Source organism: Mustelus asterias, chromosome 12, assembly GCF_964213995.1.
Source record: "Mustelus asterias chromosome 12, sMusAst1.hap1.1, whole genome shotgun sequence".
NCBI lineage: Eukaryota > Metazoa > Chordata > Chondrichthyes > Carcharhiniformes > Triakidae > Mustelus > Mustelus asterias.
In genome coordinates, this window is record NC_135812.1 from 18,873,543 (window position 1) to 18,887,059 (window position 13,517).

Genomic DNA, 13,517 nt, shown 5'->3' on the forward strand with positions numbered 1-13,517 from the left:
CCCCCTACCCTTCTGGGGACCATATCCCTCTATTTTCATCCTATTCATGTATTTGTCAAGGCGCCCCTTAAAAGTCACTACCGTATCCACTTCCACTATCTCCCCCAGCAACGAGTTCCAGGCACCCACTACTCTCTGTGTAAAAAATCTGCCTCGTACACCTCCTTTAAACCTTGCCCCTCACACCTTAAACCTATGCCCCCTGGTAATTGACTCTTCCACCCTGGGAAAAACCTTCTGACTATCCACTCTGTCCACGCCTCTCATAATTTTGTAGACTTCTATCAGGTCTCCCCTCAACCTCCGTCGCTCCAGTGAGAACAAACCAAGTTTCTCCAACCTCTCCTCATAGTTAATGCCCTCCATACCAGGCAACATCCTGGAAAATCTTTTCTGTACCCTCTCCAAAGCCTCCACATCCTTCTGGTAGTGTGGCGACCAGAATTGAACATTATATTCCAAGTGCGGCCTAACTGAGTTCTATAAAGCTGCAACATGACTTGTCAATTTTTAAACTCAATATCCCGGCCGACGAAGGCAAGCATGTCATATGCCTTCTTGGACTACCTTCTCCACCTGCATTGCCACTTTCAGTGACCGGTGTACCTGTACACCCAGATCCCTTTGCCTATCAATGCTCTTAATGGGTTCTGCCATTTACTGTATATTTCCTATCTGTATTAGACCTTCCAAAATGCATTACCTCACAATCTACACTGAAGTGCCAGTGTAGATTATGCACCCATGACCTTCTGACTCACTTAGGCAAGGCCCACATCTAAATTACAAATAGAACAGGTAAAAAGGTCTGATCAATTTCAGCTGAAGTGTGGATCAATCTGTAAAGAAAAACTGTCTTCTTCAGAACAATGATTAGAATTCTAGAACATATTTTAAAGAAGCAATTATGAGCTCTCACAATGTCCTGATCATATTTATCCCTCAGCAACTAAATATTTAAGTGGTCATTGACTTGCTATGTACAAATTTACAAAAATTATAGAACTGTTACTTTGCAAAGGAGGTTATTCAGCCCATTACATCTACACTGGCTTTCTGGATGAGCATTTCACTTAGTGCCATTCTCCTATCTTCTTGTGTAACCCTTTTAAATGCCTCAATAGAACCTGCCTCCATCACACTCTCAAGCAGTGCATTTCAGACCTCACTCACTGCTTGAATTTTCTCGCATTACTTTTGTTTATTTTGCCAATAACTTTAAATATGCCCTCTGGTTCTCAATCTTTCACGGGTGATAACAGCTTCTCTGTCCAGATCTCTCATGACTTTGAATACCATTATTAGATCTACTCACAGCCTTCTCTTCTCCAAGGAAATTGATATATATTATTGAATTTGATGATCTGCCATGATCAAAATGAATGGCGGAGCAGGCTCGAAGGCCCGAATGGCCTACTCCTGGTTCTATTTTCTATGTTTCTATATATATACGAAACATTTTGAAGATCTTTACAACTGAAATCACCTCATCCCTGGAACCAGTCTCATGATTTTTTTTCTGACTCTCTCCAATGCCTTCACATCCTCCCTAAAGTGTGACATCCATAACCGGGTGCAATATTCCAGCTGAAGCCAAACTAGTGTCTTACACAAGTGCAACATAACCTTCCTTGCTTTTTTATTCAATGCAGTATTAATAAAGCCTAGCTTTATTAACCACACTCACAATCTGTCCTGCTACGTTTAATGACTTCTACACATATATGTCCTTCGGCTCCTACACTCTCTTTAGAGTTGAGCCTTTACATTGCTCCTCCATGATCTTCCTACCAAAATGAATCACCTCACATTTCTCTATGTTGAACTTCATTCATCATCTGTCCACCCATTCCAACTGGTCCATGTCCATTGGAAGTTGTACACTATCATTTCCACTGTTCACAGTGCCTCCAAGTTTTGAATCATCTGCAAATTTTGAAATTATACCCTGTACATCAAGATAATATATAAATATCTCAGGAAAATCAAGGGTCCTGACACTGACCCCTTGGGGAATTCCACTACAAACCTTCAATCAGCTTGTAAACATCTATTAACCACTACTCTGCTGGAGAATTGGCTAATATCTGCAAAATAGCAAAAGGTTTCTAAAGTAATTAACAGTCTGATAAGTTTTTGGAAATTTTAAGAACTTGAAATACATTGTAAAATGCCTCTTTACTCAACATTGAGTACTTTCAGATGATGGGTATTCAGAATAACTAATTTCATCTGTGTTTTCATCTGCATGGAAGATGGTTTACAAAGTCGATTACTGGAGGGAGGGGGAAAGGGATTAGTGGGGATGGAAAATGTTTCCTCACTTATTTAAGAAAAGGAAGGGCCAGTCATTCATCACTCAAATGTTCTTTCTGGCAGATCAATTAAGAAGTGGCATTAATGCCAACTGTGTCATTTCTACCCAAAATCAGAGCACCATAGATTGCGAAACAGCATTTTGGAAAGGAGGTTGCATTTCTCTCAGAACATTACTCAATGCATTAATATTTCATAAGTTACTTAAGTAACACGGCATCGATATGATAGCAACGATTACTGCAAGCGTGAGATAAAGCCAGGCCAGCAGATTCGTGTCATTGAACACGTCGAATTACAAGTTCAATGCTGTAAATAACCCAACAGAGAATGGAGTTTAAAAGGTGGACTGTGAAAGTGACGTTATTAGGCACTCTACACAGCCAGTGCATACTTTATACACGATTGGAAATATCAATTTAGAGTTATTTGTACTTACAGGAGGTTGATCTCATTCTGTGAAATAACCGCATTTTCAGAGAAGTAAGGAGTCATCTTCGCGCCACAGCAAGAACACCAGCTCGCGACCTCTGCCTTTCCTTCACTTAAGATAGCGTCCAGAGTCATCTGGACACTTAGTAATCGAATGTGTATTTTTTTTTAAAGTTATCTGGCCCTGATTTCGTGTCCGAGCTCAAAGAGACAAAACATTTAAAATCGTTAACTTCTTGTAGGACTAGAATGAGTTAACAGACTGCCTTTAGGTGAACTAGGGGAGAGAGCGCTGTTTATGTTTGGTGGGTGGACTGGATTACTTTGTCGTATTGAGTGCAAGCGAAACTCGAGTATAAAGCGATTGGACTTTGCCTTTCGGATATACTGGGCTCTGTGCTATCTCAGTCTCCTTCTGCTGTGTACGCGGTGCTGCAGTTCCAACCAGGACACCGCGTCGAATCACATGGCAGGCCGGTTCATTCTCAAACTGCTACAAGATTGGACTTGCGGAATCACTCATTTCTATCTTATTCTCTCTGCTGCTACTCCGCGTGTGCGAGCGTCTCCTCTGTCTCTTTGCTCCCTGTATAAAGCCCACGCTGATCTCACAACTTATCCGCTCTCGTTTCCCGGTCAGCTGGTTCACAGCTGCAGCGCACTTCCTCCATCCAGCTAGGGACACCTAAGGGTTTATCAGACAGCTCAGAGGTAACGGCGCCCCAAACACATCGACAAAATCGCAACTCCAAAGAAAACTCCCACTCTTCCTGTATCATTTTTATACTTAAATATTCACTTGACACCATAACATTAGTTAATGCTTGATTTTCCCAGTACAATAGCCTCGTGTGTTATCGGGATAACTAATTTGCAACCATTTCACGTGTAAAATGCAAAGTATTTGCATTCATTCGAGGAGCAAGGCTCAATAAATAGTATACATTTTAAACAAAAGTGAGTCTTTAAACTCTATCATATATTGTCTGCCTAACTGACCACATGCCTTGGGGACCAACTGAGAGGAAGGTCTCTTGGAAATTTTACCAACTTTTACCTTCTGGGTCGTATAAAGGCAGCACAGGAACAGGCCCTTCGGCCCTACAAGCCCGTGCCGCTCCCTGGTCCAAACTAGACCATTCTTTTGTATCCCTCCATTCCCACTCCGTTCATATGGCTATCTAGATAAGTCTTAAACGTTCCCAGTGTGTCCGCCTCCACCACCTTGCCTGGCAGCGCATTCCAGGCTTGCTTGCCTTTATAGGACAGGGCATAGAGTATAAAAGTTGGGGTCTGATGTTGCAGATGTATAGAACGTTGGTTCGGCCGCATTTGGAATACTGCGTCCAGTTCTGGTCGCCGCACTGCCAGAAGGACGTGGAGGCTTTGGAGAGAGTACAGAGGAGCTTTACCAGGATGTTGCCTGGTATGGAGGGGCTTAGTTATGAGGAGAGATTGGGTAAACTGGGGTTGTTCTCCCTGGAAAGACGGAGGATGAGGGGAGACTTAATAGAGGTGTATAAAATTATGAAAGGCATAGATAGGGTGAACGGTGGGAAGCTTTTCCCCAGGTCGGTGGTGACGTTCACGAGGGGTCACAGGTTCAAGGTGAAGGGGGGGGGGGAGGTTTAACACAGATATCAGAAGGACATATTTTACACAGAGGGTGGTGGGGGCCTGGAATGCGCTGCCAGGCAAGGTGGTGGAGGCAGACACACTGGGAACGTTTAAGACTTATCTAGATAGCCATATGAACGGAGTGGGAATGGAGGGATACAAAAGAATGGTCTAGTTTGGACCAGGGAGCGGCACGGGCTTGGAGGGCCGAAGGGCCTGTTCCTGTGCTGTATTGTTCTTTGTTCTTCTGTTCTGTTTGGACACTCAGCAAGTGACCTAGCTGAATTAGGCAGCGTATCTCCCGCGAGATAACACATGCAAATATCAAATATTGGGAATTGAAACTGGTTCTTATCCCAGTATTTTATTGCATTTATCGTGCTATATCATAGGCGGGTCGGCAGGTCTCTGGGCTTCAAACAAAATAAGCTTCTCTCATCTCCAGTCACACTTGAGATGCTATTCAGGCCCTGCCATCAACAGAGTTCCATCTGTTTCCTCCCATCCAGGAAACCCTAGCAACAGGAGCAGAAGCTGTCTAGACATCCAGAGTAAGAAGTCTCACAACACCAGGTTAAAGTCCAGCTGTCTAGACATCCAGAGTCAGGGTATCTCGGGGAAGGACAAAAATCTCCTCCTCCTAACAGGATGATGTGCTCATTGTAGCCAAACTACCAAGTAGTCACTGCCACTGCGCAGCCAAGGAAAAGGGAAACCAGACCAAAAAGGGCTAGACAACCAAGGATTCCTGATCACGCTTGCTTGTGCACCAGTAAATATTTTCCCCAACTCCAACTATGCCAGAGGACCCAATGTCAATAAAACTGTCTTTTCCAGGATACATAATCTGTCTTTACTGTCATATGAAACCAACAAGGATACTTTAACCCCAAAATAACAACAAAAAATAGAAAAATGCACACCATTGGTTCTAAAGAGGCTTTCCTCACCCATTATGAGGACTTACAAGGCCATACCCACCACCTCTATACCAAACTGCTAACCCACCATTCTGCTGTGAAGTGACTCATATTATTCATAATTAAAGTAAATGATGTCCTATTATATAAACCTCCATTATAAATCTAGGATTACAAAACAAAAAATGGTAAATATCACATAACTCTGATGCCATTCAACCAACCCAGTATGCTCCCCAATAGAATGAAGGAGACCCATTATCAGTCCACAAGCAAAATATCCCCATATTGCAAAAATTATCTCATGAATTTGGATTTTACACAGGGCCAGAAGAGGGTGGGCACCCTGGTGAAGCACGGGAACATCAAGACTGAATGTAAACAGTAACACAGTTTAAACTAAGTTCTCCCTCATTTTACTGCCTGAGCATACCGATGGATGAATTCCATTATGAATAAATGGATATCGCTCTTTCATTTCAAAGAATAACAGGTGACATACACCTCTGCGCACATATATCAAACAGGAGCTAAGACAACACAAAATCAGGATTACAATCACAAGGGGAGTAGTTCAGAATTAATGATGAACTGCAGGATAATAAAGCCATTCATGGAGCTTAAAAAAGCCAAAGCCTTGGCAGGATTGTTGAGCAACATCAAGGGTCCATAGTTTCACCAAAGCCTCGGCACCTCCATTGTATCATTGCCCAGAAGCCCCAGTAGAGTGAGACCTAGGCCCCGGCAGGTGGCGAGGTCCAACTTGTGCGGCTGCCTCCAGTTCCCTTGACGAACTCTGAAGTCAAGATAATGCAAGACCAGCAATTGGGGTCTATAACTAACCCCAGATCTCAAAGACCAGAAACAGTATCCCTCTTCAAACTTGATACCCCCAGTCTTCAAATCAAGATTATGAAAGTATGGCAGCCAGTTCTCGAATTCAGCCGGGACGTTTTGCTCAGCTCCCCACAGGATATCGGGCACATGGACATTGCTTCTCTGGCCCTATCTCTCCGAATTAACCAGGATGTTCAACTTACCATGCAGCAGAGTTTCCAAGGACCCAAGGGTGAGCCTCCACCAAGGAAATTGCCCACATGACTAACAGGATTTTTTTCTCCACTTGATCTGTTTTCTTTCAGATATCTTGTAGTTCATCAAAATGAGCACTAATGATTTGTGCCAGGCAGCAGAGATCATCATCCACAATTTTAGTCACAATGGCAGCCACTGCAAACAAGGACTCACCTTGGCTATCTCCAATCCCCTTGATCAATCGAGGATTTTTTTGGCTTTGCTTGGCTCCCCATCACTTCAACCAGCAAATGTAGACTACCACTACCCTCTTCTCCCTCCTACCACCACCCTCCTCCCACTAGCCCACCCAACCACCAACCTTTGGAAGAACAATTTGAGGGGGGAGGGGGAAAGAGAGGGGAAATAAATTGAAAATTATTAGAATCACAGAATACTACAGTGCAGAAGAGGCCCTTCAGCCCATCGAGTCTGCACCGACGCATCAAAGGCCCTGACCTGCCCACCTAATCTCACTTGACCCATAGCCTTGAATGTTATGGCATGCCAAGTACTCATCCAGGTATTTTTTAAAGGATGCGAGGCATCCCGCCTCCATTACCCTCCCAGTCAGTGCATTCCAGACCATCACCACCCTCTGGGTAAAAAAACAATTTCCTGAAATCTCCCCTAAACCTCCCACTCCTCGCTTTTAACTTGTGTCCCCTCATAACTGACCCTTTAACTAAGGAGAACAGCTGCTCCCTATCCACCCTGTCCATGCCCCTCATAATCTTGAACACCTCAATCAGGTCACCCCTCAGTCTTTGTTCCAGAGAAAACAACCCAAGCCTATCCAACCTCTCTTTATAACTTAAATGTTCCATCCCAGGCAACATCCTGAAGAATCTCCTCTGAATCCCTTCCAGTGCATTCACATCCTTCCTATAATGTGGCGACCAGAACTGCACACAGTACTCCAGCTGTGGCCTCACGAAAGTTGTATACAACTCCATCATGACCTCTCTGCTTTTGCAATCTATATCCCAATTGATAAAGGCGAGCATGCCATATGCCTTTTTCACCACCCTATTAACGTGCCTTTCCGCCTTCAGAGATCTATGGACAAACACGCCACGGTCCCTTTGTTCTTCGGAACTTCCAAGTGTCAGACCTTTCATAGCATACCTCCTTGTCAAATTACTCCTTCCAAAGTGTATCACCTCACACTTTTCAGGGTTAAATTCCATCTGCCACTTATCCACCCATTTGACCATCTCGTCTATACCTTCCTGTAACCCAAGACACACAACTCCACTGTTAAACACGCGGCCAATATTTATTTTTAAATTCAAGAAGTGATGTGATAAAGAGGAAATGCGGTAATACTATTTACCTTTTTCCTCTCATACTGATCCAGTTTTTTTAGTCTCCATGTGCAGTCAAAAAGTGCTGTGGGTTAGAAAGCCACTGAATGTAGACAGGCAATTCAACAAACAACCGAAATTGGTGTTGTCTACCACTAATTACATGTGAAACACAAGATATTTCCAGCAGGAACAATTGGATGACAATGTGGAGGGGGATTTCCGGAAGATTTTTGTTACCCAGTCCTGGAGCACTAAAGGTATTCATCATACTGTTGCTTTTGGCAAGAATTTACAAGCTCAGCATATTGTGCGACATATTTACACACAGGCTGATCTTCCTGGAATATTTTTAAATAAAACAAAATTCTCCGAAAAAATATGTTGTCAGCACAAGTCATTTTAGGGGAAATTAATCACTTGCAGTAGCTTTTAAGATATTATTTATTTGACACATGAATATGGAAACTCTTAACATCAGGAGGAGGAAAGCATCATTGAGCATATTCACCAGTCAGGTTGGTTTTTGACATACTGGCAGATTAAAGGGAAGTTATCTTTTACAATACTATCCTCCTTGAAGCGTATCAGGATTATATGCTCCGCAGGGATGCAATTGGCTCCTTTTTTCACCTTGAATCATATATGGATTCCCTCAATTAAGGTTTGTTAATTTATTAGAAGGCCATAATTATGTCAGCAGTTCCTCTTCCCTTCCACCACCCCCCACCCCCCTTTAGAATTACTTGCTGAAGGGATTTTCACCCAATTTGTGAAACTGCCGATTTCATGAAATGGACACTGGTAGAACCCATTTAACGAACAGGGCAAACCCATTGCATAGATCATGAGATGGGCAGTTTGATCCATTTAACAACCAGAGCTATGTATGAGTTTTAAAATATTATTCATGGAATTGCTGCTCAAGCCTATTGCAGTGTACAAACTTAATATCCTGTACTAGGTTGCTCAGTTACAGCATGAACACTGTAAATTTGAGAAAGCAAGTTGTCTGCACATTCACACCTCATGTAGAGCCAGTACATAAGCACAGAAATATATAATAACTAGCATAACCCCTGCAAACATTGAAGATGGATGACTGTATTGACAGCTGTGCTGTTTTGTGGTCTGTTGAATAGGAACAGAAGGTTACTAATGTCCTCGAGCATGGAAAAACTGGTCAGAAACTCCCAATAGATGAATATCACAATCTGAAAACGTTTGTACTTACATTGCTAGGTGGTGTGGACTAAGGTTACCAAGGGCAATGGTAAGTACATGGCTCCAAAGAAGTAGAGTCCTAGACATTATGTGACAAGCCCATATTGAAATTGCCCATGGTAGTGAAAAGCCTCACAAGACACTTTCTGAACAGTATGCAAACATCCCATGGTCTTTTATAGGACAGTGCATCAGTCACTGTGAGAGATGCATAGAAAAGCATCACAGGCAAGAGACAGCAACATGAGTTGTTGCAAGGGCTCTGTCTGTCAATGACTTGAATGAACATGGACAACCTTGTTGACATGAAGGATGGAAGTTATTGTTTCATACTGCACTATATGAGTACCTGACCAATTTCCAAGTTATTCATCCTCTAAAGTCCAATACAGCAGCTGAGGTTGCCCATTACTGCTACTCATATTTCTAGACATCAGAAGTCCACATATTCTTCAGTCTGTTAACAGGAATTCATAGTATAGATCTTCAACGAAATAGAAACATTCTGCAAAGAACTGGTTTTGGTTAATGGGCATCAGACACATCTCCAGAGACAAGGGCTCTGTGAAACACAGTATTGGTGATATGAAGCTGAAGCTAATGGCCTGTATGCGTGACAACAACTGTGCTCAGTGGAGCTACGGCATCTGTTTTGTTCAGTGGGCAATGAACAGTAGTTACCATGAAGTTATAAAGATGGCTCCTTACCAATCATCCACTGGAAACAAACCACTGTGCAGTTTCAGATCAAAGTTGCCAGATGAGTGCAACAGAATCTCCATAGCCATTGAAGAACTGGAAAGAATTCCTGAGGAGAATGTGGAAAATCCTGATCCTGAACTGGCCCATGGACCATCCTCCATGAAAAATTCCAAGCTGGCCTCAGAATCCACCACAGACAGTTCAGAGTCAGCCCCTGGACCATCTGGGATGATGGATGTTTTTAAAAATATTTTTGGAAATAATGGTGTGTGTGGGGGTTGATGTGGGTGCGTGTTAATGACGATGTGATTAATCAAGCTAGGGAAGATTAATAGAGTCAGCCTGTCTTCAAGAGCTGAGAAAGGGGGTAAAGGAATTAGGTTCATGAATTTATGGTGAGGATACAATTAAAATTTACATTGTGAGATAAGTAAGGACTTGACTTTTCAGCTGTAGCATTTCAAAGGGGAGTTCCAAAATGACAGGAAACTTGTGCAACATACAAAGGTTTCATCAGGAAATAGAGCAGGTATATTAAATTTTGAACTGAAATGTTTAGCTAAGTTGGTAACTTTGTGGGGGAAATGTCTCCAGATCAGGTTTGTACTGGGAGAAGGTGTGAATTTAAAGCAACTATTCAATTAAGCCAGAAAAGTCTTTGTTTTCGGAAAGCAACTTGATTCTTGATTCTATGATTCTTCTATGATTTCTATGGTTTCTGAACTTTTCTTTTGGATTTCTACATCAGAGTGGACATGTTAGAGGAGTCATGTGGTACACCTTCATTCAAGTGACAACAAGTCATTGCTTTGGGTAATATTACTGAATTTTTATAGTTAAAAATTCATCAGGGAGTTATTGCCAAGAACACAGTTTACTTAGGTGTTCTGACCAAGTGGATTTTTAGGAGTTGTTGGGTAAGATTGTTTTAAGTGTGTCAATTTAATCTTACATGTTTAAGCTTTATTTTCTTGTTGCTAAATCTTTAAAATCCAAAAGGTGTTACTGGAATTCTATGCTTTTGGGGTCAGTAGTTATGTTGATGTTAGAGACAATGTGGCTGTCCCAGTGTCAGCATTTGACTGCAGCAAATGGAAAAGGCTAAAAAATTGAAACAGCTAAGGGGGTTGTGAAAGGTAAACTTGCTAGGAATCAGTTTAACTTGTGCAGTACAGTGGACGAAACGCAAAAGACAAGGGGCAGCACGGTAACACAGTGGTTAGCACTGCTGCTTCACAACGCCAGGGACCTGGGTTCGATTCCCGGCTTCGATTCCCGGCTTGGATCAGTGTGTGGAATTTGCACGTACTCCCGTATCTGCGTGGGTTTCCTCCGGGTGCTCCGGTTTCCTCCCACATTCTGAAAGACGTGCTGGTTAGGTGCATTGACCCGAACAGGTGTCGGACTGTGGTGACTAGGGGAATTTCACAGCGACTTCATTGCACTGTTAATGTAAGCCTTACTTGTGACTAATAAATAACTTTTATTAAAAAAAGACACTCCACCAGAACAGCTTAGTCATTGTGAGATTGTACCTGCTCAAAGTGTTTGTGATGGGCAAGGTTTCCAGAGATGTCACTACACGAAAAACTGCTTATCAAGAGGTTGTTCCTGCTTGAAAGTAGGTCAATAGTGCCTGTTACAGTCACAAGTCATGTGACAATATTGACCAGTGCTGACATATTAAATATGTATGAATTGTATCTGGCTGTTTTTTGTAAACATAGCCATCTGAGTAGTTTGGGTGTGTTTCTTAATGCAAAATAACAGAATATAAACCAATGAATTTGAAATGTCTGGATGTCAAACTGAATCTGAAATGTACATAAGCACATAAGGCGGCAGTAAACAGAATTAAACAGATTATACACTTGTGAATGAAATTTCAAGAAATGGGCAATTCGATTGACCATTTCATGAAATGGGCAGCTTCACAAATTGGGTGTAATATATATATATATATTACAGAACCACTGAAGTAGCCCATTTTTAAACATCATTTCCAGTTAGGCACTTCGCTACAAAAATTTAAAGTTATAATTGTTGCCTTGCTGTTTTCTGTATATCTTTTTCTGCTTTTTGTGCACATCTACTCTTGACTTCAAAACATGCAACTGATCAATATCTCAACTGTGCTCTGCGGCAAAGGATTCTCTCTTCTCAAATTTCTCTTAACTTCTTCCATCACACTGAATAAGAATTTTGCATCAATTCTTCAACATTGATTTTACATCAGGTCTCTTCATATCCACCCTACTAAATCTTATTAATTTAAAAACCTATTCTTGCTTTTTTCTGACAGTGGAAATATTGTATATCTCTAATCTTTCCACACAACTACAGTTCATCATCCTTTATATCAAACGAATGCAACTATGCTAGTGATTGTCAAACGGGGGGGCGGTGGCGGCGACCCTCAACATGATCACTGAGATCACATTTGGGGTCACAAGCTATTCCCCCTCTGTGCAGCAACAGAAACTGGGGGAGAAGACAACCCAGTCTGATGGTTCTGGTGATTCAGCCCTGCACTCCTAGATCAATTCTGCTGAACAAAACAGAGCAAACCATGAGCCTGAAGTATCCAGAAAGCAGAAAGTTTAGCAGGCGGTTCAAGGAGACCAGAGATGTTAGTGTGCCAACTTGGTGCCATTAAAGGCAGGCACAAAGTAATTGTGACCAGAGCCTGGAAAAAACAGCAGGGATTACGGCTGAGCCAGAAAGGCGAGTGCACTCTGCACTTTCTCGTTTTCTTCTCTATGAACGGTATGCTTTGTCTGTATAGCATGCAGGAAACAGTACTTTTCTCTGTATACTAATACATGTGACAATAATAAATCAAATCAAAAAAACCTGCTTCAAACTTTATTGTGGGCTGAATGTATGGTCCCGTCACAGGGTGGGGTGGGTTTGGAAAATGCAGAGAGCCACTGAATTCAGCAGGTGCAGAAAATCACGATGGCCGAAAATTCCACCATGTGTTTTGGCTTCAATCGTCCTTATCTTGGGGCCAAGACGAGAGGAGGGAAGAGAAAAGAGAGAGGAAGAAAGAAGAAGGGTTGCTGAGTGACTGGTGAGTGGGAGTGAGGGGGTTTGGGAAGAGGAGCTGTTTATTTGTGGGTTTGTGTCGAGGGGTTCGGAAGAAAACGTGAATTTTTAAAAACTTATTCCTCATGGGATCAGGGCATTACTGGCAAAGCCAGCATTTACTGCTCATCCCTAATTGCCCTTGAACTGAATGACCTGCTAGGCCATTCTGGGGCTAGTTAAGAGTCAACCACATTGCTGTGGGTTTGAAGTCAAATGTTTACCTAACTAGGTATGAGTGGGAGATTAACTTTCCAGGACACGAGTGGACGAGTTGAGTTTTTACAACAATCAATGTTAGTTTCATAGTCACCACTGCTGAGACTAGCTTTCCAATTCCAAATTTTATTAATAAAATTCAAATTCCCCCAGCTGCCCTGGTGGGATTGAATCCATGTCCCCAGATGATTAACCTGGGCCTCTGGATTACTAGTCCAGTTGGGAAGGTGTGTGTGTGGTGGGGAGAAAGAGGGATGAGTACGATGTATATGTTGGGCTGATGGAGGGGATTCACCGTGTCTTCCATCACCAGAGAATATGCAGAGCTAGGCTGAAACTGACGTGAGCACATAGAACAATTTTTACAAAGTACTTTAAAAACACACATTTTTATATTTATGATGCATTATATGTTGATTGATAATACATTTAATAATCATGAACGGAATGTTATTACGCTGCTTTATTACTTTTTTTTGCTGGCATCTGGGGTCACGCTAATTGTTAACTGTTAAAATGGGGTCACATTGGAAAATAGTTTGGGAAGCACTGAACAATGCCATACATACACTGTGACTTCTGGAATGGGGCTCCCAAAGCTGCATGTAATATTGTGAAA

The 13,517-nt window shown here is 42.2% G+C and overlaps 1 protein-coding gene across 4 annotated transcripts in view; it reads right to left on the reverse strand.

The window, feature by feature from the left end:
- LOC144501293 (protein phosphatase Slingshot homolog 2-like) overlaps positions 1–13,517 on the reverse strand; it is a 169,854-nt gene that overhangs the window by 81,139 nt on the left and 75,198 nt on the right. For 2 of the 4 annotated variants that reach the window (XM_078224866.1, XM_078224865.1), the window contains exon 1: positions 2,756–3,346. The exons of the other annotated variants lie outside the window; for them this stretch is intronic. In XM_078224866.1, the coding sequence (XP_078080992.1) occupies positions 2,756–2,883 (128 nt within the window). In that variant the 5' untranslated portion in view covers positions 2,884–3,346. Of the gene's footprint in view, positions 1–2,755; positions 3,347–13,517 lie in introns of those variants that run through there. 4 annotated transcript variants of the gene reach the window in all.